The sequence below is a fragment of the Zootermopsis nevadensis genome, unplaced genomic scaffold, assembly GCF_977971745.1.
Source record: "Zootermopsis nevadensis isolate Lab colony 2312 unplaced genomic scaffold, Znev_1.0 Znev_ptg000029l, whole genome shotgun sequence".
Taxonomy (NCBI): domain Eukaryota; kingdom Metazoa; phylum Arthropoda; class Insecta; order Blattodea; family Termopsidae; genus Zootermopsis; species Zootermopsis nevadensis.
In genome coordinates this window covers 12,388,771-12,415,398 of record NW_028259161.1, presented here as the reverse complement: position 1 = coordinate 12,415,398, position 26,628 = coordinate 12,388,771, and the positions used below count along the sequence as shown (strand labels likewise).

Sequence of the window (26,628 nt, the reverse complement as noted above, 5' to 3'; positions counted from 1 at the left end):
TTTATGGCTGTTTTTTATATTTTATTCATATGTTAATATGGCCAACAATTAAAGATGGGCGCCACATATATGTAGTACGGTAACAAATATACATTTTAATGATGACGTTGTCTGGAGATGATTGAATTGCAAAGTTGATATTTAAAGTATGTGTAGATTGTACACTGTGAGTTCAAAATAGTTCTGCATTTTACAACGTCCTGCTTTTTATTTGGCCTACCAAAAATAAGGAACCAGAGTCCAAAAAGTTCTTTCTTGCTGAGGTTTATTGGCTGATCAGAAGCGGTATGCAGTATCGTCTTGTAGTTTAATTTAGAGACATGAGTTACCTCACTTCACAGCGCTCTCGGAAGGCCGTGTTGTGTGAGTCACTTCGTGCAACCTCTGTGCTAAGACTGTGACATTCCTATGTGACAGTTAATTTAAAGAGATTTCAATTTTTAAAGGGACCCAAGACGCATACCAGAATAATGTATACATGCAGTGGAGTGACTCATCACCACATCTCTTCAAGGCAATGAAGCAATGTCTGGTAACCTAATGGACGAATGCACTTCCTATCATAACTCTTACGTGACTTTTTTCAGGTCACTTGAAGTTTTTAAAAATGTACAGGTATGTAAGTGGTACATCAACAGTAACATATCAGACGCTGCTTTGTACAAAATATAAATACATAATTCTGGCACTGAAGTTATATATAAATTGGGTCTCATTAGTTTATAAATTGGTTACCAGTTAAATACCAGGAGAATGTTACAATTGTGTACGGCAGCGTGCATAACTTTTGTAGGTTTAGGATAAAAGAAAGTTGTATTTTACAAGGTAGTAGAAACGTTTTATCCATTTGGGTTGCGAAGCCAAAGCTAAAGAAAGTACTGTGGCCATTGCTGAACCATTGCAGCACTCAGAAGCCCTAAATTGCTGAAGAAAGTTATAAAATAACAGAAGGACCCCATGATCCTAATTTTTTCCTATGTAAATGAGGGAGAACGTAAGCAGTACAGGCCTACATTAAAGGACGATGCAGGAACATTATTGTAAATAAAAATTGTTGTAGGCCTATACAAAAGGAAAACAAACGGAAGTTGTGAAAGGCTGGCTGAAAAATAAAGAGAACCATTTCTCAACGAATTTATTTTGTATGTAAAGCATCTGTCAAAACTATCCATATCTAGCGGGTGATATTAAAGTGTCACCACTAGATGTATTGTAATACTATCTGTTAAGAGCAATTCTAGTCTGTTTTGGTAACATGAATACTGTGGCATAATAGGATAGAATCAGTTCCGTCAAGTTACGATTCCTGTTATCGAAGTCATGGCCTCACAGATCGCAAGCGATTTTTAATTTATAACAAAGTCCCAAATTTTTATACTGCAGCCTACAATTTCCTACATTATGTGCTTTGAAAAATATGTTTATATGAATACGTTTAAACGCAAACATTGTAACTAGAATTTATATAGGCCGATTTTTATGTCACTTTGGACCAGGAAAATTACATAGCAAGTGCATTCAATTATCACGTTTCTGATGTACGTACAACTTACATTTTGCGATGTGCTATATGCTAACGAAAGAAGACTCGATATTACTTGTTGTGTTGTACCAGTATAACCCATATCTGTGAAGTATTTGATAATTAACTGTTGCCATATTTGGATAGACTTAATATGACAATACAACCACGGAGTCTTTCCTCTTATTTAGTCGTGGCTACAAGAGTATCTTTGTTTTTGTAACTTTTATGTTTGTGTATGAGGAATGCCAATAAGCAGATACTGTTCTGATAGTTTTGTGGTGTACTCACTGTGACATTCATTATTCTTGTCTGATACGTAAACATCACACGGTAAAATCAGTGTAATGTACTGCAGTCACTATGGTGTTCGTACTGTCAGACGACGCTCGAAAATTTGCGTCTCTTTGTCGTTCAATAACGAGTAAAGATCTTGAAGAAAAGTACGACTTTAAGATCATTATTTGATCTGGTGGTGCTGGAGTGATATTTTACCGTGTGATTCAAACATTAGTGTCGTTTAAATATCAACAAAATTCAGGGAACGAATATGAATGGCGTTGTGTCGTTATTTGTGTTACATTTACTGCCTGTCGCTGTTGTAGGTTTTTTTCAATCCATTATTGTTGAACTACTCTGCATTGTTTCCGTATGTTTTTCACAATTACGTAAATGTAAAATTTAATAAAATTGCATTAATTTTACAGTTCCCACAGATATAGTTATTAATTGGTTGTATTTTATTGTGAACAATTTTATAGTCTGTATTTTCGTCCTGCACACAAATTTTCAAATCAAGCTTAAAAAGAAGACTGTTACAGATGAAGGAGAAATTTATTTCCAAATCAATTGGTTGTTTTGAAAATCGCCAATTTATTTCTTCATGCTTTGTAAACATTGTACTATTCCAACTTATTTACATGTATTGTTTAGACCAATTATATATGTTAACATTTGCGATCAAATAAATGCAGTCATCTGCAAAAAGTAATGTTTACCTTTTCCTAAAGTCCCGATAAAATTTGACACAGGTAGACCTACTGATTGTTAGTCTAGATCTGTTGAAAGTCGTTGTATTACCTCAGATCACTTCTGAACTAAGCGGTTATAATGTAACGGGAATATACTTCAGAGCTTAAACATGTTAAAAAATCATAGTACATCCACGGCGCTGTGACTAGCTCACATTATCTATTACGACGTCGATTTGGAGCCTATAACACTGCGCTGACATAATAAAATCAAGCATTGTCCAGACGACTTTAACTTAATATGTTAAAGAAAGACTAAGTAAGCACTCAACAAAAGTAATGTGTAGACGTCATAAGGAACAACATTTCAATATATTTCAAAAGTACAATCATGATTATTATCATGGAATCTGTGTCAAAATCACTCTTATGTTCATACTGATTCACAAAGAATTCCTATAAAACTCCTGCGGTATTGGACGGTCAATGTCACCCCTCACATACACGTGGAATTATTACAGGACTATTTTTATCTCAAAATGTTCTTTTTTTAAGAGATGAGGAGTGGAAAAAGCGTTGTTACATAACCTACGATTCAACAGGCCTAAACAATCAAGAGACCGGGGGCCAGAATCTGGAGGGTTTGCAGTATTTTGATGTTAGAAACATTTTAATTTTGTAGGGATCAGCTGTTAAAAGTTATGAAGTGGTTTCCGCACAGTTAACTCAATCGACATTACAGACATGTCGCCATACCCAATCCTCCACAGTTAAACTACATCTGCATTTCTCAGTTACCGGTACGTATTGTACCTCTATCAAAAGTTATTTTATTTATTTTTGTGATACAGTTAGTAGTAATACACAGGATAGGCCAGAAGTCCTTGAACAAATTATGCAATTTAAAACCACAATCCACTACAAAAATGTGTTGATATTACATTAGACAAAAAAAATCATGTTCTAATGCAAAAGCATTCATTAAAAGGTTTAGAACCATGATATATTAATAGAGGACAAATTAATTGGTACTTTATCCTTATTCTGTATATGACTTATTTTGTTGGACTGGCAGACACAAAATTGTCTTTCGTGTGCGCATGTAATAAAACAAAGCATGTGTGGCCTTTTTGGTTTGTTTTTTATTCAACACTTATTTTGTCCAAGGACATTTGACTGATCCTATAACCTACAATGTGGGAGATGAAGCAAACAGTTTCTTGGCCGTAAATTACCAAATAGCACCGCAGTTCATATAACTTCTAAATATCTACAGACAAACAAATAACAAGTATAACTTCACAAACACATTTCATTATTTCGCAAATAGCAATATATTTTCCTGTCATTTCTGCTTAAACCCTGTATTCCTGGAAGTGTTTAGTGCAACGAATACGCTTAGAAGGTCTGTAAACGATTCCTTCAATTTCACAATATGAGACTTCTTATATTCGTTCTTCTGAATTAGGCCTATGATCCCGGCAATTGGCCCTGTCTTTATTACGTAGTTTTATGTCTCGTGCAGACATGGGAATTATATACGCATGTTGAGATAATTGCGGTTTTTTAATCGGGTAAAAATTTCTATACTTGATACTGGGAACGACCCGTTCTTCAAGTGCCTGAGCACTGCGGGTCCCAACTTTTCGTTGGCTCGATCTATGGACGAGGGATCGGCCCGTCGCAAGGCCTCTACCTGTACACTGGACAGCACAACACAGAAAGACACGGACAAACATCCATGGCTTGAGTGGGATTCGAACCCACGGTCCCAGTGACCAAGCGGCACAAGGCCCACGCCTCAGACCGCGTGGCCACCGCGGACCCAAAAAAATTCTATATTGCCTCTATATTCAACAGGCGGAACTGAGGAAAACCACGAAAACGTACTTTGGATTGTTATAGTTTTGCAGTGAGTGTTTTTCCATCCACACAACGACCTTGACCAACGAAAGAATTATGACTGTTTTGCAACTCTGAAAGCCATCAATGTCTTTGTTTCAGGAAGCCTTCCTTAGTTGTATGTCAAATGAACAGGTCTTACGAAGGTTCAACGTTCTTTGTGCGTGTCATATTATTAAATGATAGTCTTAACAGTGACTGAGGTTAAGTATCACTATTTAACACAGCCGTACTCATTTATAACCGTACTAGTTCACTTGAATCAAATTCCGTCAACAACCCAATGAAGAAGGCGTATGTGCTTCACTGTCCCATCCCACTTTTTAAACTGCAGATTGGTGGGGTCCTCTATAAATGAATCAGCGTCCTTCCTCATTGAAGCGAAAACGGTATTAACACTACACCCTACTTGCTCGTCAACTGATTCAAACAAATTCACAAGTACGTTTTGTCAAATGCGATTCATGAAATACGAATCATAATATGCCTATTATCACTTCGTTTCGACTTTCTGCAAATGCACCAAAGCTACGTTTTCTACCTAGAATATTCGATAAAATAAATTTCTGTTGAAAAATTTAACCTCATTTAGTACTTGTGTTTCGCTGGGATAGAATGAAATATGCCACAGACATCTTCATTCATGTCCTTACCTACACACCTTCATAATATTTCCATACTTGATTGTGATAGTTGAAATAACATCGTACACTGGCTTAGTCGACATCCTGATTAAACGGACCTCATAGACATGTAATCTAACCGAGTCCAACCTAACCTAATATTGTCTTTCATTCAGAGCAGCGAACAGGTATGGTTACTTCGTCAGTACAATGTTAATTTTTTATCGAGATGCCCACATTGGTACTGTCTCACATGCTTTCCAATTGTGAAAGACAGAAAACAGTTACTATCATTTCATTTTATAAAATTATTCAGTGTTCATAAAACGTTTGGCTTACCAGATTAATCCGTCATATACATGAACTATTTAGCTTCAAGAGCAGGAACACGTGGCGATAAAGACGTACAGAATAACCAAGCGGTACTCACATGCCTTTCCTCCTAGAATATGGAAAATGAAGGTTATAAAAAACTGTCCTAGTTTTCAATAAGATATCTTTATTTTGTAGTGAATTACGGAAGCGTTGTGCTTAATAAAGTTAATATTATAATTCCAAATAACAGTAAATATAAACAATACGAAAACAACAAAATTAAATACATTGGACTACTGCTTTGAGTTTTAAAATACACAATTAAATTATCTTACCTCACAAAATAAAGATGTTGATAATGAAATGAACTAATGGAATAATAAATAAATATTATAACTATTAATTAGAGATTTTTAAATAGATGTACGCTTTAGTCCATTCATGTGCGATCACAGAAGTAACAGCCGTCACTGTTATCATAATCTCACTTCGTCTTCCAGTAAAATTATAAATACAACATAAATAGGATGCACATTTAAGAATGACCACGTCTATAATACTGCAAAATAAATAAATGTAACAAACTTCAAAACATGTACGCAGCCTGAGATGTCAAGTATGGCGGTAATAACTTTGCCAGCTGGCCAGCAGGCGATGCTCGTATCGAACTATCGATCTTAGAGGCACTGGAGTTGATCGAGACCAAAGTAGCAATCGAGAGTAGTAAGAGAGCACCCATTGCATTTTCCACAGGCACAATGCATTCCTTCACCACACTTTCCCCTTACATCTGACGGTCCACCGCAATAGTCTCCCGGACCCTGCAACGCAAAAATCAATTTGTAATTGCGAAAGAAAAATTCATGTACATATATGACTGCGTTGTTATCTAGATGAGAACAGAAGGCCTATGTAAGGGTCAATGAATAATCCAATCGCACAACAATGCTAAGGTACTATATTATTGTACCATTGCTGTGTTATACAGTAAAGCATTTGTTTCATAGTCTGGGGGCGCACTGCAAGCCTGACCAGTGCATTAGCAACTGACCAGGGTGGACAACAGCAAAAATGTATTCCTAACGTACGGTTTAAATTTGGTGATCATAGCACAGAATTATGTTGGGGTATTTTTGTTGACATATCCAATGTCTATATTTCAAAATTAAGAATACGTAACATCATTTTTACCAGTTAAGTGGTATTTTATTTTCCAACAGTTTATGTCAATTCTTTTAGCAAGTATGGTAATTAATACATTTTGGTATTCCTTACGCATTTATTTTTATATCACATAACGACGCTTTATCAACTATTGGATGTAAGGTTGTGTAGAATCCGTACCATACATGGCCGCATGGATTAACATCCTGATCACGTAAGAACTACAGCAAATGTGTTGTTAAAGAATGGGAGTTTATACTGCTTCTAAAGGTAGAACATAAGCTCTCTAAAGTAACTACTTCGTATGTCTATGTTGGTTCTTTGGATTGCAAGACGTGCATTTGCAGGTAGACACCAGCATTTTGGAGAATTACACTGTCTCAGTCTTCAGGACTGAAGTGAGAACACTGATGATGTCTGTGCTAGATACGAAGGTCTTGAAGGACTAGAATAAAAATTATGCGCTGAAGCTACATAGGTACGTACACTCCATGTCTACTACCTTTCCTTTCACTTTCTATTAACGCTTTGTCATAAGAAGTTTTGTAGGGAGAACCACTTTCACTTCCTATCGATTTAAAACAGAGCACGAACCATTTTGTTACTAGCAGCACATTACATGAAAACGATACAGTGAAGTTAAACATTAAAGGAAGGAAACTGGCACACAAAACTTTTCTCGTTCTCCTAAAAAAAAAACAATTTACAGCAGCGGGAACCAAACTGAGCGTCTCGCCTACAAGGAAAACGAACGCATATACTAAGCAAACCAAAGACATTACCTACATAAGAACCGAGACAGTGAACTACAAAGTACTGCCTTGAAAGTAATGTTTTTTTTTACAAACAGTGTTCTACCCCTCCAAATCTCTCTGACCCCTTGCCAGTACTTATAACGGACGTTGAACGCATAAATTCGTCCCAACTGCTCTACAGGCCCTTAATTTAAAATACGACGTCTACAACAGCACACTAAATACACTACTGCTTGGGATCAATCTGAATTCTAACCTCCCAGTACGCTGCTTTTTCTGTCAAGCTGAGGGTGTTTGAGAAACAGGGTGCTGACAAGAATACTTGCACCTAAGGGGACTGAAGTGACAGGAGACTTGAGAAAATTACATAATGAGGACCTCCAAAATCTGTACTGTTCACCAAATAGCCTGTTATTAGAGTCGCGAGAATAAAGGAGGGCGGAGCATGCAACACGAATGAGTAGATTAGAAATGTATACAACATTTTACTTATAAATCTTGGGGGAGGGGACCACCACTCGGATGACCTGGCGTTTGGAGGAAAAAATTAAAATGTATTTTACTGGGATACTGGGAACGACCCGTTCTTCAAGTGCCTGAGCACTGCGGGTCCCAACTTTTCGTTGGCTTTGATCTATGGACATTCGGTAGGACTCCTTGGACGAGGGATCGGCCCGTCGCAAGGCCTCTACCTGTACACAGGACAGCACAAACATCCATGGCTTGAGTGGGATTCGAACCCACGGTCCCAGCGACCAAGCGGCACAAGGCCCACGCCTCAGACCGCGCAGCCACTGCGGAGCCCTAAAATGTATTTTAAGGAGACATTTTTGGAGGGTGTGTTCTAGATTGGTCTGGCTGATGACAGGGATCGGTAGCTAGTTTCTGTGAATAATGCAATGTACCTTCGGGCTCTATAAAAGAAGGAGCAGTTATTGACTAGAAAAGTGACTGTTAGCTTCTCAATTAGGACTCTCTTCTAAGTGGATAGACAGATTTTTTACAGATTATAGATTGAGGCCAATAATTGAATCTGTTCTAGACCCATTTTCCCATTAACGTCAGTCTGTACCACAGTTTATAAGGATTTAGTATTTTGTCTTTTCACCAGGGTGGAGAGACACGGATATACACAACTGACTTGTAATCCAACTCCCTTACTAGCATCGAAGATATTTTGTTGACACAGCTTGTGTTTCTATTAAACAAAGTAACATAATCAGCATAGGCCACAACGACATTTTTTAAACTTCCTAATGTTATTTTATAGATCGAAGCTGAAATTGCGCATTGTAGAATAACTGATTGTTTTAGAAACGAAATATGAGAAACTGTTTACCTGTGAAGGTTTTATTTATGGGTTTTATGTAAACACATCAATTAGCTTAATTAGTTGTGTAGAACTGGACTGATTAAGGTTCGAGGCGTCAGAATACCATAGAAATCCACTATCTTCAGAACATTTCATCAGCCTTTAAACTTGCTTCTTACGACCTTCAGCGGAGTTAAAGTGACCCTGAATGAAATGTTGAACTTCCAACACAGCTGTTTCTTCGCACCGAGCGTTCTGGGAGTTAAATTACATTTGGCGTGGAATTTCCGTCTCGTGTCAAGTAACAGGCAATTACCACTTATTTTCATTAACTCGAGTCGATGTTACTTCCGATCTGGATTTTTCGAGGAGCGACAAGATTAAAATGTGTGTTTGTTTATAACTACTTGTTTAATAATTTTCTTCAGTGCCTATACGAAAATTATCAAGAAATGGGGAGGGGGTAATTTTGCCTTCTTACTTGCAACATAATTAAAATACGAATAATTCTTGTCAGGAGAAACCCTTTGTTACTGCACAGCTGATTTCAAAACACAAATTTTATTCATGTGTTTTGAGTGACAGAATGAACACGATACAAACAGAATTTACGAAGATTCAATATGCAGTTCAGAGTTTTAATGCACATTACAAGAATATCATTGGATGCAATAGAATATTAAAGGCTCGTTACTAACGTCTGAGAGTTATGTTGGTCAGTGACTAAGCCTCACAATAAAAGCGTATTGAGGTACAAACATAAACATCTACGCAATCTAAACAACTACATTTATCAATAAAATCTTCTCGGGCAATCTGCCGCGTTAGCTGGTTACCGTAGTAAACCGACGTTTCGGGAACAAACTCTGTCCCCAGCTTCAGGGTTCTGATGTGACTGGATCCTCGAAGTCGCGACAAGATTTGTTCCCGAAACGTCGGTTTACTACGATAACCAGCTAACGCGACTGATTGCCCGAGAAGATTTTATTGATTGTACTCGCCGCGAAAGTCTCAAATCCTATAACTACATTTATTATGGTCATCTCCACTTGATACCAACATATGATACAAATTCAACGCACTTTAATTCATAATTTGTATTAAATTCTACGCCTATAAAAAACATTTTGTCGAATAGGGGTGATCTCAAAGTGGTAAGAAGGAAATAGTAGTGGTCAGTTTTGAAGTACTCTGGCCGTACGCGTGGAGATAAATTGGAAAACAATGGAAGTCCTCATCAGGGTAAGAATAGGGAATCAAAAGTCTGTTGCTTGAGATGCATAGTATCGAGAATTTGTGGTTCCGTACGTCTGTCAATCAGCGTATGAAGCAAACTAGAGAACGGATAATCCGATGCTGACAAGATTTGATATTAGAGAATTTTGCTAAAAATTGTCAAGCAATTTTACTGTTAATTCATATCGGAGAGCTACAAGGACTATTTTACATAACAGCACTCATAATCCTACCACAATTGGTCATTCTACACGAAGATAAATGTTTTATTTGTTTCAGCAGAAGATCAAAGCAGTTAAAAAAGAATGTCTTCATTGAATTTAGACTGCGTTGAAATCAGATTTGTTTTGTTATGCTAATTGAGTTCTCTATTACATTGCGACTTTGTGTCATATGTTAAACACGTTTTATTTATGTATTTATATAATATTCATTTCGTGTGTGTAATAACACTGAACGGTATTGACTTCTCGTTATAATTGTTATTTCTTTGTAATATGGAGAGCATGGACGTTATCATGTCATTCATAATTCCCTTTACTGAACGCGCCTGTTAAGTGTAAGTCTACTTTAACAGCCTCGTTCATTATTCTGCTTCGTATTCAGTAGGTCAGGGTTTCGAATCTTGGACCGATGTCTGATTACATAGCCTTCCGTTTCTTTGCGGGGTTTCGCATTCTTTCCAAATGAAATCCACAACCATCTTGTCACTCAACATCTGTAAGCTGTCCAGATGAGAACACGTTGATAAATATGTAACGCAACAAATAGCTTTCTCTTTGGAACACTATTATAATGTAAAGTGTGTTACAGTACAGTTTCTCCCTGAACTTGACAGATGGCGTTCGCAGACAGAACCGGCTTCAGTGTACGTCATACGGACTGAAATGTGTGGGCAAAACGCTGCTTTGCTGTCGGCATCATAGGCGACAGTGACAGCCGAACAGTGAGAATACGAGGTGCTACCCAAAAGTTCAGGGAATTTGCCCATAAAAAAATTGCTTATCATAACTCCTAGTTTCCGTCGTAGTAGTCCCTTTGGGCATGGATACAGCGATCCCAGCGTTTTTTTCATTATCACATGCATCCCTGGAAGTCTTCAAGTGATTCTGCCTGGATCTCCTCAATTGTGTCAAAACGACGGCCTCTCAATCGAAATTTCATTTTGGGGAACAGGAAAAAGTCGCAGGGGGCGAGGTCAGGCGAATAGGGTGGATGGGGAATCAATGTCGTGTTTTTGGAAGCCAAAAACTGCCGAACAACGAGCGATGTGTGGGCGAGCGCGTTGTCGTGGTGGAGAACCCAGCTGTTGTTCTCCCACTTTTCCGGACGTTTGCGCCTAAAGCTCTCCCGTAGCTGCTTCAAAACTTTTGGGTAGCACCTCATGTATCAAGAAGTCCTCCCTTATAAGAAATATAATTCCTGGATTAACACAACTGCACAGATATTATTAATACTGGTAAAGCTACAAGGCCGTAGAAAGCGTATGAAGAGGGGCAAGAGACGATCGAATCTTCTCAAAATTTTGCGCACATTACCCATCGCAATACCAAGTCTGCCCCCTCAAATTTAGAACACTTTTGACGTCCTTGACGTGCTGTTTACCAGTTGCTTGTTTGTGTATGAGTATTCTATCTTAATGTCATCTTCTCTATACGAGATGACGTAAAAGGTATTTTTAAAACTGTTTCTTATTTGTTGGCAGTGTGCCCCAAACAGACCTCCTCAATGGGTACCGGAGTGAAGCTGTGGGGGGGGGGGGGGCGCGTTAATCTGACAATCACTGCCATCTCGTGTGAATAATAATTCTACCCTCCTCCTATGAGCCTTGATGACGTGCTGAAGGCACATCCTTGGTTACCTTTACCCTTTCAAACTTCGGAAAGTAAAAAGTGGCTAGCGTGTTTGTTATTGCGGTCGCGTCGGGCCCAAATATAAAATCAAAGACCGATTAGCCTGACTGAAGCGTTCACTTGCTTACGTCACGGGTTCTCAACCTGTGGCCAGCTAGTAAATTTTGTGCGGCCCACATACATTTTATGACATGCTATCATTCTCGATGACAAAAAATATAGTTACGTCCAAATTAAATAGTTATTGTTGAGAGAAAGATTAATGAAAATAAGTCGCAAAATTCAATTCGAACACGCCTGGTTCTCTGTCTACAAGAAAGTTGTAAAGAAAGTAGAGAAATCGATCTGCAACAACAGAAACTGAAACCTGTTAATTAGAAAATTTAACAAGGAAAAGCAGTGTAAAATACCTTACTAATAACTAATGTTTTTAAAGAAAATTGTTGAGTAATATTTGAACCTGTATGTAGCAACTACTAGGCATATATTTGTAGTAGGAAATTGCATAAAATTGTCCTCGTTTATAGACCGGAGGCATGGCTAGTCGATCAGCAAGAGTCTTTGTAATCTCGGATCTTAGAAGTTTAATAACTCCTCCTTTAATCCCTCCAGACAAATTTCGAAATTCTTTAAAGTACGTCACGGCCGCTTCCTCCAACATCATCCTCAACCCGTTAATTAAAAAATTAACCTTCCATCCTACGGTATATAACATAAGCAAATAATGAAGGGCCTTTAAATAAAAAAAATATATTTATACCCTGGTTTATTTAGGCCACCAACCACGTATTTCTAGTTTAAAAGTAAAGTTTCTGAGACTGCGTCACGTCCGAAATATAAAGAAAAACTAACTCCATGGAGAGTAGAGTCCTTCTTGAGAAGCAAGAAGTTCGTTCAGGTACTCAAGAAATTAGAATCTAAAGGTTCGTTGTCGTGTTTGTAAGAGCTCCCGAGTTAGACGAATCAAATCGAAACTTATGCTATTCATTTTAATATTATTTTCCCACCTACGCCTAGGTCTTTCGAGTGGTCACTTCCCTTCAAGCTTTCTAACAAAAAAGTTTTGTACTCATTTCGCAGCCTCAATGCCCCGCCCATCTCATTCTCCTTGATTTCGTCATTTTAATAATATCTGGCGAAGAGTACAACTTATGAAGTTCCTCATTATGCGATTTTCTCCAGTCTCCTGCAAACTTCATCCCTCGCAGTTCCAAATATTCTCCCAGCATCCTGTTCTCAAACACTCTCAATCTGTGTTAAAAGTCAAACAATGAGAAAATAAAAAAACATAAGCTGGAAAATATTAGAATTCTTACTAATGTACATGGCCTTGATAATTCTAGCCAACCAAAAGTGTCCGGCTGTTGAATTCGAAACCTCCGGATGTAGATCGTACCTTGGCACACACTTTCCAGCCGCAGTAATCCCGTTCAATTCCGTGTTCGCATGATTCGGGCTCCAAATTACAATCGTTGCCCATACATGGTTTACAAATAAGACTACCAGCCTTACAGCTAAAACAGAAGAGAAGTGTTTACAGACATATCATATGCTCATATGCGTTATTCATTCAGAGTTTATAAATTATTTGTTTTACATTCTAGTCACGCTTTATCCACACCTACCTCTGAAGCAGGAGGAAGATGAAAGCAGAGGCCAAAATGCAGACTGCGCAGGACTTCATACTCCTGAAACAAATTTGTGTTATTTAGAGGAGGAGATTTAACGGGTCCACAGCTTATTTATCGCTTAAATCCTGTTGACGTGATGTGAGCGGAATAACCATTACATGATAGGGCAATGTGCGAATATTGTGTAATAACAAGGAAATTGTGGAGTTCAGCCGACAATAATGCGTAGATCAGAGGTTCGCAACCTTTTAAGATCTGGGGCCACGTTCATCCATTCTTAATGACTCATGGGAAAACTTATTGCAACACCATAGCAATGTATTAAAATGCTAATAATTAGGCCTGCTATTTAAAACAGGTCCACGTGTTACTGAACGATTTTCTTTGATAAAATCAGTCATTAGTGAGATATTAGGCACCGATGTTTACTCGAGTAATCATTTAAAATATCAGTTTTAATTTCTGTACTTGCGATCAGCATTGAATTTTTGAGATGCCTGCTAGTTCTTGATTTTATGTTCCTTCGAAAGATAAACATTTCCTCACAGTGCCAAATAATAACGACATTAATAATACGTGTTTTCTGACATGTAAGTAAAATTATGTTTCATTGAATAGGCTGGTCTCACGAAGCACATCGAAGGGCAGTTGATTGAGAATGCCCTTCTGTAAAGAATATTCTTTGTGAAACACAAATGGACATATTTGCTTGTATGACTTTAAATTAATTGTTCCACATAAAATGATATTTTAATTATCTTATTTGTAAATTTTAAATATAATTGTGATTAGACGGACAAAACCGAATAATTAATTTAATATTTGATTCACAATATGACGCAATTGTACTATCTTATGAATGATTGTATGACTTTTTTTACCTATTTCTGGAGATAATATTATAAATAATAGAAAGGCTCAAACGCCAACGTGTATCCTAACTACAGATTTACTTAACAAGTTCGGAAATGTACAGGTTTGATTTTAATGGTAACAGGAACATGACACCTACACCTGATGACAGAGTGCGTCCTCAGGAGTTCATAAGCGACCCACGTGCTCTTCTGCAACGTCAAAGAGGTCTAGACGATAGTCGACTTCTATTTAAATCCTGCTACGCATGTACTCGTCCACGTGTGCTGCGTAACTCGTGTAATCGGAACCTTTAGCGATTCAGAGGCCTTTGGCACAGGAGACACACAGACGGCATCCGTCACGAAGAAAATAATTTTCAACGGGGTAAACGGGTAAGGATTTGGCCCCAACACGTTCAATCCATTTGCCAAGTTAAAGTTAATCATTATGTTGATTACAATGCCCACGTGACGACAAGCCGAAAACATGCACACATGAGGTAATAAGCAACAAATAATCTCGAAGACCAGTCGGTAAAGTGACTCGCTGTGGGATACAGGCCGGGGGTTCAGGCAGGCTCTGGCTCTAAAGCCCACCAAATCTCCTATCCAATGGGTACCAGGAGCTACTTCCCCGAGCGCAAAGCGGCCGAACAGTCTTCATTTCATCCACTGATGAAGGTAAGAAAGCATAGAATTTTGCTTTCACTTCTGCATAAGTCTTACAGGCGATGTTTTTAAATACAATACAACTAAATTTTTTTAAAAATAAAATGTATTTTTCGATTAATTTTCCTGGGTTGCCGGGGACGGAAACGAATAAAAAATTGAATTGAATTAAGGATTAAGAGATTTTTTGCGTTGACTTACAATTTACAGGTAGTTCACCTGGGAAAAGGAAATACCACGACATCATTAAGATGCAGCAAGACAATGTGATGAAGAGTGAAGACGTTGGGTTTATATTTACTGCAGAATATTTGGCACGAAGTCACGGACTGAAGTGTTTGAAACTCAGAAGCATTGGAACAGCTGAAACCAACTCTACACAGGGGGAAAAAGTCAACAGCATCTTCAACTATTATTTACTTATACTGGAGTCCAACAGCTAACACCATTTTGTCAACTGCCGAGGTCACTGACCGGGAATAATACTGGAGGAGTGTGAACGAGACCGGTTGAACTGCATGGTTAGCCAGTTATTTTATGGTTAGAGTAGTATGACCTGTCAAAGTTGACGAGAATGAATCATTTTGTGTTGAGCATTAATACGATTTTTTTTAGTGTTCTGTTTGACGACAGGTCCATATGAACAGGATCCTTCCATCCTTTTCTCGGACTGGGACCTGTTCATATACGTTCTTGGCAGATGATCCAGAAGTGGTTTGCCATTGCCTTCTTGTGTGTGTGAATGGAGTAATTGTTGGGATGCCACGGAGAAACCGGGGAAGTCCCCGGAGGAAAACTCCGTGTTGCCTAGACCACGGCCTTGCCCAACACAAGTTATAAATTCGGGCACCGCCGGGAATCGAACCCGAGACCCCAGGATTACAAGGCCAGCGTTCTAACCGCTAGACCACCGTGGCAAATCGCAAAAAATACAACACTTATACAATTTATTTGTAAACTAAATTAATGTGGAAACACCACGACGATGAGACTGAAGCCAGGTTCCCTCTAAACGCAGACTCCGCCATAGGAACCACTACAGCATATTTTGCATTTATTGCATTTATTACTACCAGAATCGCCACCGTCAGAACTTACTTTCAATTTCTCCCGCATCACATGAACGGCACACACGCAGAGTCAAGCATGGCGGACATTGGCTATTATATTGTATAAAATTCCTACGGTTATGTAGCGTATAATAAATATGGTAGAATGATTATGAACGCCGAATAGGGAAGGATGTGGGAGGATCAACAGTGATTCAGATACTTCATACCTAAACCTGGATGAACAAAGAACAACGACAATAGTTCAGGATAATCGATTATTGCTTGAAATTAAACGCTTACGTTCAACATGTGCGAATTTTAGTTGGGACTATGGTTTACTCAATGACTCTGTCAGTATCTCAGACTACACAGCATCGAAAAAGATGATTAATGAATTGGAAAGTACATGGAAGGAAAGTGTCGTGGCCTAAGAATTTAAGGCATTATTTCAGCATTTTCCTACAGAGATTGAAGGAAACTATGAGAAACCATAGTCAAGTCGATTTATGGGCCAAGATTCCTACCATAAACCTTGGGAATGCGAAGCAACGGTGCTAACCACGCGACAGCGACCTTTTTTGCCTAAGTTACTGCTATGAATAGTTTTCTCCTACACGTTTCGCTCTCAAGCAAATTTAACAAGAATTATGGAAAGGTTATAAAACTTGTTAGGAAAATGCATGTATAAATGAATAAAGATTATAATAATCGGATTTTTAAGATTAATTTATTTGTTTAGAATAGCCACCACTTGTCCATAGCCTGGAGCAGATGAAATTAGTTTTCATTATCTCACCCTCTTTCATTTAAGACATATTTTAAAGTTATCCTCCAACTACGCCAAGACACATTTGAGGCAAGTATAACTCTTACAACAATAATGTAGCAAAGGTACAAGGTAAAGTTATCCCTGTGATTAATCAGACAGTACGCCGTGAAGACGTGTGGGAAAATGTAGGCATAGTTTCACCTGTTCCAAACCTCGACACTGGATGTAATAATATATAGTTCATACAACATTAATCTCGGCCATGTATTTTCATGGATACACAATGTATTTAGTATTATCAGGCAAATACGAGTTGACAATGCAAGTGAAAATACGCTGAATCGCGAAGTCAAGAAGACACGTATCTTGGCTCAAAGTCTGATAGACAAGTGCCAACTTAAGGCATGTCTTTGAAACCTGTTGAAAATGTTTTACAAAGAACATTGCTATTCCTCAAATACAGTTATTTGTGTTGTACAAAATTAGTCAGACAAATGGGATTGATGTATTTTATTCAGTGCTGTGAACGGAAATAGCCTCTAAATTTATACAATAATTCTGAATCGTTTGAATTAATAAATATTTCTTACCGAAGTCACGACAATTCCAAATATATCTCACGAAAATCAGATATATTGAATGAATTGTCATGTGTGGCCAAAGGCACTCTGCTAAAACACTGTCTTTGCATGAAGTGGCGCCACTTTGTTCCCAGTCCTGTGCAATTCACAACGCATTTTCCACTGGCGTTTATTCGAAATGAAGAATCTTAAATAAAATTACTCTCTTACCGATTATTGTGTCTTGAAGAACATGCCAAAAATACCGGTTTTCCTCTGTAAGGTAAGTCTTCTCCTGCATATTCAATAGAAACTGACTGCCATGACGCTCACTTCATCAAAATGGCCGCCGCTTTAGTTCACAACAATGCCGAGTGCAAAAGTAAAACTTTATTCGATAACGATCCATGTCTGTCCGAAGACTAACACGCAATAACAAACAAACAGTCAACACGAACCAGACATTGGACCATTGAACTATAAGTAGGCCTATAAACAACATCATGCCGAAATTGATATGTCATCGCGTTCTGTCGCAATATGCTCGGTAGATAAAGAGTATTGGATGGTTGAGGTACTTACTGGCCTCGCCCAGCCTAGTAAGGATTAAAACAAGAATCTAAAAATGTGAGTAAGTTGCCACTGAGCTGGATTCATTCTTTTCCCCCGTTGATAGGACGGGAATGAAAATTAAAATGATTACATTCTAACGTAAGATTCGAACCGCAGTTGGAACCTGCGCTTATAGCGTATTTAATAAATAAAAAATAATTTAAAACTATATTTCAACAAATTACGTAGAGCAGAATCCGTCTTAAGTGTCTAATAGTACTCTCAGCTAGTCACGAAATTTCCTGCCTTATACGGTTACCGTGTTCTCAAGAGCCCGTCACCGGCCCCAATTCTAAGCCAGGTGAATCCAATCCACACCATTCAACTTTATTTGCCTAAGTTTCACTTTTCTATACTTGATTTATGCCGAAGTCTTCCTACTGTCCTCTTCCCTCCAGAATCTTCAACCCCTTATTATTCAGATTTCTCCACCGCCCTGTCACTTCTTCACTCTTAGGTTAAAATATTTACTTCATTATAAAATGCTGGTATAAGATTTTCTCTACACCAAAAGACCACTAGGAGTCGGTGTCCACGGCCTCTATTGTAGAAACGTCGTTTATCACGTGCAGATGAAATAAGCATACTGACAGGGAAAGACTTTATGTTTTGCAACCTGCGGTTAGTGAAGGCTAATATTATTTTGGCTAATCTCAGTGTTTAATGCTGATTGATGCGATTACAGAAACTGGAAGAATGAACATTGTAAATTTTAAAACGTTGTGCTAAATTTGTACGGGAAACGAAAGAAATAATCTTCAGTTAGATTAACCATCCCTTAGAATCACTATAGTATCCCATCAAAGGCGACACATTTATGGATACTTTGATGATATGTAGCTACTTTGAATGGTAAACAAGAATGGCGATAAATTCACATCGTTCTTACTGCTTAGGACTGACAGTCGTGATTGATAATCTGAGGGTAGTTTTGTTCTGTGGCTTCAAACTAAGATAAAATACATGTTTCTGAATTTATTTTGCTAGGCTGAGTTCTGTGGGTGTGCCATATTAAATAGCAACACAAATCTCAAACAAGAAGAGTACTGTGAAATTCTTACACACGTCTTCAGTGAGCAGTGAATTGTTTAGCCAAATTTTTGCCCCATAAAAATAGTAATTTACTGAGTGCCAAAAACATAAACATTGGAAATTAAATAATCACAGGCTCCAAGAAGCGACTATAGAACTAAGAAAATATGCATTTACCCAACTGTAATAAGACAGTGAGCCACTTATGTTTATTAGTGAAGGGTGACATAATTGTAGTTAGATTTGAAAGAATAATACGCAATAGTCGATAATCGACATGGTGCAGATGTATTCACATCTATAATTGTGTAGAAGCTCCCGTCATCTGTGAGATAATAAATTAACTTGTACTAGTTAAACGACCCAATAACCTCAAATTCATCTGCTGATTTATAGCACCAGAGAAACAGATGTTGTCAAAACTAACCACTTATCATCGTGATCAGGGCATGCAACCTTCGTGCATTACGTATATCAGTATCACACTTATAGTTTTAAACAAACAAAATATGAACAAAGAGTTTGCTCTTGTAAATACTATTCTCCAGCAAATAATTCCCAAATGATTTTCATAAGCCTGGCTTATTCACACGCGTATAACTGTTCATATAATCTTCCTTCTGTATAAAAATACGCTCGTATAAAAGGAAATTTAAGACAACAGTATTATATCCAAAATTGGTGCTTAGAGTGTTGCAGTATAACTGTATGTAACACTTAGTAAGTGTCTCACTGGTGTTTCAACAAAAGTTAGTTTGTTGAAAAAAATACTGGCACATTATTATTAAAGCATTATGTTACGTACGTACGTCGCGTCGAGTGGTTATCATTCGTGCGTTGTTCCCGAGAAGTACCAGGTTCAAATCTCTGCCCGGATATCGGCCAATCCAACCGATATTCTTCTTGATTTTCCTTTGTTTCACCAGGTAAATGTCGAGAAAGTGTAGTCGGTTAGGCCATTGCAGCTTCCTTCCGCATTAATTCCAATTCATCGTTCACTAATAATCCTAACATTAACGCCAAACTATCTGAGCTATTGAGATCTTTAAATAAACACTTAATAAATAATGCACTACGCCATAACTTACATATCTTCAGAAACGTTAAGACTGTTTCCTTGAAATTGAGATTTTATTGCAATAAGTAATCAAAGGCTGTGGAATAAGGTCACATGTGTAGACACATATTAACAAATGCAATCTGTTGTAGAAAGTGAACAGAGTATAATTAAGGAAAATATAAGACAACATGGCGTCAGAGTAATTGCTGCTTATTATTAACATTAATGCGCCATCGCTTTTGTAAAGTAACAACGTTCTTTAACCCGTATTTATCAATATTTTATAGTACACGTGACTATAAATTTATTCTGTCTGTGAAAGGTTAAGAATTTCAGAGTACAGCAAAGAGAGCAAGAGAATTATATTATTGACTCCACGATCTACGATGCATGTCAATTTCGTCCGTGAGGAGATAACACGCATGGCAGTAGAGCATCAAGATTTTGGTTTCAGGTAGTTTCATGTGGATACAATACAGAGATATTAAATAACTAAATAATCAATCAAAACTTCTTGGCTCAGGATATCCGTGTATAAAACAATTATTAACAGGCGAAAACTATACTGCGTTCTGCAACATCAACGTCTGGATGTTCGGCTTTTAAATCTAGGCTCAGAGACCGGTAGTCCAGTAATTTTCCTCAGTCTCTACCGGAAAATTCCAGGACCGCCGTATCCTTACGTTTGAGTTACTGACAGCGTTATTAAAGAAAAAAAATAAATAACTTATGCAATCACGGGACAGACGGCTAACTTGACCTAGATTATATTTTATGCCAAGTATCACTTCACCTTTCTTATGTAGAGATTAACCGCTTTTCACTCTAAACTGATGTGTGTGGTCCAGTGGAATTTATTCAAAACTGAGTCAACCAACAAACTTATGCTATATGCAGTTTAACGTGAGACTGAAATGTAGGTGACGACTTAGTAGACTTTCCTTACCACTAATAGTTGGTAGGTCTGTACGAACCGAACAAAATATACACTGGTGCAAGGGTTAAGGAGTTTAAGTCTTGAACGATCAGAGATCAGGGAATGAAAATCAACTCTCAGAAAATCTTCACAAATTAGTTTTACTGAATACTTAAAAAAACTTATATTACATATATGACTGAATAATTTAGATATATATTTACGTCTGAAGTCATGTTGTTCCTAACTACAGGTAATATGAGATATGTCATTGAAGTTATAATCATAATTTTGGTGTATATTTTGACTTATAACCCTTTACCTTATCATCGGCGAATGGGAACGTGAAAGCGTTATGGAGTATGCTGTCACTTATTAGTTGGTGCAACATCATTTACGAACCAGATTAAATGTGCGATCTACACGAAGGTTCAGTAGCTTAAGTCTGGTTAAGGTCCGCCTCCCACCACCTTCAGTTTTTCATTCAAGAAACACGTGCCATCAGAGGAAATTTTTGAAACAAGATCAGAGTCCAGGGAAGCATTTATACCGTAAACAAAACAAATATGGACTTTCTTTCGAAATTAATTTGCGAAAGAGTTATTCGACACACGCATCCTTGGCGCGAAGTTCGTGAAACGTAAACGAAATGCGGAATTAACGGCTATCCGTCCAATCTCCACGACTACTTACTGAATTTATTTCCATTAAGCTTAGTACCGCGGTCTACACGAAAAGTTGTAGAGACAATTTTACTTCCATTCATACCGTTTCACTACACCTCTGCTTACCGAAAAAAGTTCGCCACTCCTACTTCGTATTCCAGCAAATTTTAGTGCCCAAAAACAAATGAGCAAAAGATCAGAAGAGACAAAACGTATTCGTAGACTCTCACAACTAAAAAAACTGTTTCTTCTTCGGATTTCAATAACGGCGCATATTTTTACAAAAGAAATAATATTGTGAGCAGATTGTTCAATATTTTCTGTATAAACTCCTTTGGAATATGTCTGCGTTACCTTAGAGCAGTGGTATTCAACCTGGGGTACGCGAAGACATCTTAGGGGGTACGTGAAATTTAAAAAAAACATTATTTTATGATAAACACTAAATAATCAGTAATGTAATGTATTTAATTTATTTTAGATGTAGATTATATACTATGTATAACTTGAATTATACACCAACAACTTTGGGGGTACAAAGTTGAAGGGAAATTATATCTGGGGGTACGCGAACAAAAAAGGTTGAATACCACTGCCTTAAAGAATAGCATAGCATTCTAGAGCCAGGAGAAGTAAAGTAAAGCTGTCCCACTACACGCCATGTAGGCGCTTCTGGGGAGTGGAGGTATAGCTCCTACTCATTTTTGACTTCGGCTCTAGATAAGGGTAAGTGATCAGTGTCACGCCCCGGCCGCGCTTTACCCCCGGGAAAGGACCCCGGTACCCATTGGACAGGAGGCTGGGTGGGCCCCAGAACCGGTCTGGACGCAGAGGCTAGAGGAGAAATCCAATGACTCTTTCGGGGATTGAACCCCGGTAGTCCAGTCCGTGGTTAGTCACTATTAACAAATATCTACGAAACTCGAACTGCTCCAGCACACAACATCGTAGGACTGTGGGCAGAAAACTGAAAGGGGGAAAGGACAGAGAGAGAGAGAGGGGGGGGGGTTTAGAGGTACGTCAGCTTCAAAGGGTATTAGCCTCACATTTACGTCTGAATTGCGGCTAACGTTATCTCTTCCTTTACATGACTGTATAAACAACTCTTTGGGATGTTCAACATCAAATTTTTAACTAAACTGAATACAATGTGCGCCTAGCTATAACACAAGGAATGCCACTAAAAAGCCTTTTACGACAGTTTCCGCCCTGATAAATCCTTGCATATGAATATCGTGAATTTTTTAAAAAGATTTCTGTTTCAGATTGACCATAAAGAAACCACTGAAATTCAAATCTATTTAAATAGGTCGCCCCAGCAGTGAAAAAGACACATAACAATATGAGTCATGTAATATTCCTTCAATATTATGTGGGTATTTGTAAAAACAACACGAGTTAAAAAATAATGTTAGCTTATAACTCAGAGCACATAATATGTTAGTAAACTATAAATATAGTAAACAATTAGATGTTTGTTAATTATTATTGGGGTAAAATAAAATCAATCTTAAAATATAAAATGAATGGGCTCTTTTTTTAGTTTTCTCAAAATTGAGTTTTGCGAACTAGTGTGGTTTTGCGAATGACCTATTCAATGCTGAAAACAAACATCCCTTTTAGGGACATCAGTGGTGAGAATAGTCGGTGAATAGCTCAAAGAATATTCGAATACGCAGAACTGAAACGGATGTCCCCTGAGTACGCACACAAATGCGCACTGCACATCCGGCTGTGAATCAGTTAAGCTCACAAGACGACAGCGTCGTCACATGAACGTCGCGTCACATCGAGTCGATATAAATACAACTTAACCGCCTAAAATTAAACTGTAATCACCGGTAGAAAATATTAAAACAGACACACCCCCATATAAGATGCGACGTCTGAATTAATCCCACAAAACAGCGTTTCGTAGGACCGTGTTACCGCGATCGGCCTTTTTAATATTTGGTCTTGGCAGTTAAAATCACGAGAACAGCGAAATTCTCTACGTATGTACCGTTATAAAATGTACAGGTGACTCAAGAAATAAGCACATTTCACAATTGAATATCTCCAATGAGACCACCAACCCTTTCACAAATTGGTTAATCCGAAACGCTTCTGGTTTTAATTTATTTGTTTTAACTTTTTTAAGTTTAATAATAACAAATTTCTGTCAGGTTTGTTGGTGCATATTCTTTGTTATGAGTACTTTAATTTGTTTTTGAAAATGTTAATTCGTGCTGTATTATTGACAGCAGATACAGCAATGTTAATTGCAGTCTTGCTGTGTTTTACTCGGATGATACAAACATAATATTGGCTTTCAGCTTACGTACTTAATATTTTAATACTTATCGCAGCTTTAATTTGACAATGTGTAGAAATGAAAGAGAAGAATAAATAAATAAACACGTATGGAAAGAATAAATATTAGACAAATCCTAAAGGCACGGGATTGTTTAAACTTAATTATAATATTGACACGACAGCATAAATATAAACATAAATGTTCAATTTGCCGAGTTTTCTACACTACAAGTTTGTTTTGAACCTATCACAAGACCAAGTGTGACCAAAAGAAATTCGACGAAAATAATTTTGATAAACTAGCTGAAACATTCTTAAGTAAGTTATGCATTTTTCGACCCAGATCTTTCTACTGCATTTTTTTACAAATGTCTGTCGTGTTGTCAGTGAGCCGTACTATTTTCTTAACACGAAATAACATCAAACAAAGAATCAGTAAATGGGTCAAATGTGAAAGCGTTAATTCACATAAAGTCGGGCAGGGCACTAAGCCAAATCAAAATACGAAGCAAATGTTAAACACGTGTATTCCGCAACAATTATTTTAAACTAAACACGAACTGAAATCATCAAACTAGACTAAGCAAGCTGTTCATACGGAGTTTATGTTCGAATAGAGTAGACTCCCGATTATCTGAGGGCGTAATTAACCGGGGTATGTCTAGTTTAAATGAAAATTAAGAATTCATTTAGAGAATCTGTTGTGAAAAATGTTTAAAAGTAAATAAATAAATGCAACAGTGAAATTATTTGACGTATTAACATAAATCCATTGTTAATAAAATCTGAAGTTTACGACAATAGAAAGTTATTATTATCCGTTGGGATCACTTTTATAAAGAAACACTTGGTATGTACTGTATTAAATGTTATATATAATCCTTTTCATTAGTAGTAAATCTTTAAAAATTTAAGCAACACATGTCTGTAAATAAACTATCGTATTTATTATATCTGCGTGTTTTTCTTTCGTATTTGCGGATTATGCGGAGTTTCGATTATCCGAGAAAATTTATTTCCCAATCAACCCCGATAATCAGGCGTCTACTGCTCAAGCACTCCCAGCAAAAGTATTGTTCGAGCTTCGCGATGCCGCAACCCAATCATATTTGCTGTGTTTTACACCAAGTACTTTGTACATTTGTACTATCACCAGTAATTAGGGTTAAGAACAATTTCAGGGAAATATATTTTACCGAATAAGAAGATGTGCAGACAACATTAAATGTATTTATTATACGTATCTTCATATACAAAGTGTATAAAATGAGAACGTAATGAGGAGGTCATATCCGGCAGTGCGCCCCCATTTTCCATTTCCAAATCTACGCACATGATTATTATTGTATTTGGTACAGGGGTCTACAACACAAGTAGTAGGCAAATGTCAGTCCATATTGGTAAAATACCGGCTTAACTATTAGTTTATACGAAGCTATATTCAAAATTCGCCAACTTCGTTTTAGAAATGGCTTTCATGTAGTAAAACTTGGCTTATGACATAAATATTTAAGTGATTTCCGTCTACAAGATTTATTTGAAATGTTCTTTATGATGGCGTGTATTTAACAATACACATATTAAAATGATTTACAGTTTCATGTATTTACATATTTTGCAATAGGTGGTTTATATGTGAAATAAATTAACATCAAGGTCACTTAGACATACTGGAAAATATGTTTTGGAGTAAACCTGTCATTGTTTTTCTTCTACTTCAGGTTATGGTTTATGTTGTGGGGAGGGGGGATTAAAATCATAAATTGCAAATGCAGATCGATATACAACTTCATACCAAATGAGATTCAAAAGCCTGAAGAACAAGAAACGTATCTTAGGCGACAGGCAAGAAGGGCTTAAGTCAAACGTAATTTGTATTGGCTTAAACTCTTCTTAACAAATGGTCTAACCGACAATTGTGCGTTTAGAGTCTGAGCTAGAGTTTTTTTACCGACCAACTGACAGCCAGTTGCGCTATGCATACTTGGAGTACCAAGCACGGCAGGGCATCGACGAGAGCTAGATGGAAATTTTATAAGGTGGTCAGAGACCGATGCCCTATAATGTAGTATAATTATTGAATTAAAATAGAGTATTTTTAAAGATATTGTAAAATTGTTGCGCCCCCTTCTATAAATCTTCTTTGTGAAATTATATTTCTGATAAGATTGATTTCTTGTTCTTGATCTTGTATGTTAATGTTGGAATGTTTTATTTTTTTTATTGCTTTCTACTGATTTTAATTATGGTAGGATCAGTATATTTTGTGTTCATTTTGTTATATTTTCTGTATTTTATATAAATTAAGAAAAATTCACTACTATAGCAGTTCCCGTAGATAAGATTTTACGAGACGAAAGAATGTTACTTATGCTGTTGCTTCTGGAGGGACACAGGACTTTAAAAAATAAGCTTTTGACAGATTTCGCTTTCGAACCTTATTATCATAATCTATTTGAAAATCACGGTTGGGTAATTGAATGCATTGTTAAATAAACTAGTTCAACAAACTAATATATTGGGCCAAATGGAAGAAGCTAATCTCATTCCTCGAACATTTATCCAATGGATCCTAAAGATTAGGCTTTGTACTTTTACCTGATGACGGACGAAACGTTGAGTGCTTTTTAACTAATAGACTAGGAAAACGTAAAAAATAAGTATCAGTTCAACGACACACATTCGTCAAAACTGTGGACTAGTCAATGAAACACGCAGATCAATATTTTAAAAGGTCAATTAATTAAAACAGCAAATTAAGTATAATATTTGTAAGCAGATAAGCCTTTTAAAATTACAAACCTAAATGCAAGAGGAAATATTCTGAAGAATTCAATCGCTTTTGCTTGCTCAATATACG

At 37.2% G+C, this 26,628-nt stretch overlaps 2 protein-coding genes and 1 long non-coding RNA gene across 6 annotated transcripts in view; 2 read left to right on the top strand and 1 right to left on the bottom strand.

Annotated features, from left to right (window-relative positions):
- The window catches only part of LOC110831421 (uncharacterized), a 50,120-nt gene extending 47,607 nt beyond the window's left edge, over nucleotides 1-2,513 (top strand). For all 3 annotated transcript variants that reach the window (XM_087358176.1, XM_087358175.1, XM_022067392.2), the window contains one exon: nucleotides 447-2,513. In XM_087358176.1, coding sequence (XP_087214302.1) covers nucleotides 447-541 — 95 coding nt within the window. In that variant the 3' untranslated portion in view covers nucleotides 542-2,513. The remainder of the gene's footprint in view (nucleotides 1-446) is intronic.
- A 3,009-nt stretch (nucleotides 2,514-5,522) lies between these two features.
- Nucleotides 5,523-26,628, bottom strand: part of LOC110831429 (neuroparsin-A) — a 30,883-nt gene continuing 9,777 nt past the window's right edge. Inside the window, exons 1-4 of one of the 2 annotated variants that reach the window (XM_022067414.2) lie at nucleotides 17,420-17,601; nucleotides 13,279-13,341; nucleotides 13,050-13,167; nucleotides 5,523-6,154 (exon numbers count right to left, since the gene is read on the bottom strand). In XM_022067414.2, the coding sequence (XP_021923106.1) occupies nucleotides 6,011-6,154; nucleotides 13,050-13,167; nucleotides 13,279-13,337 (321 nt within the window). In that variant the 5' untranslated portion in view covers nucleotides 13,338-13,341; nucleotides 17,420-17,601 and the 3' untranslated portion in view covers nucleotides 5,523-6,010. Of the gene's footprint in view, nucleotides 6,155-13,049; nucleotides 13,168-13,278; nucleotides 13,342-17,419; nucleotides 17,602-26,628 lie in introns of those variants that run through there. The other variant, XM_022067413.2, reaches the window with a different exon arrangement.
- LOC147872267 (uncharacterized) lies at nucleotides 14,210-16,572 on the top strand. Its single transcript, XR_015537666.1, has 2 exons — nucleotides 14,210-14,819; nucleotides 15,018-16,572. It is a non-coding gene; the product is annotated as an uncharacterized LOC147872267 (long non-coding RNA).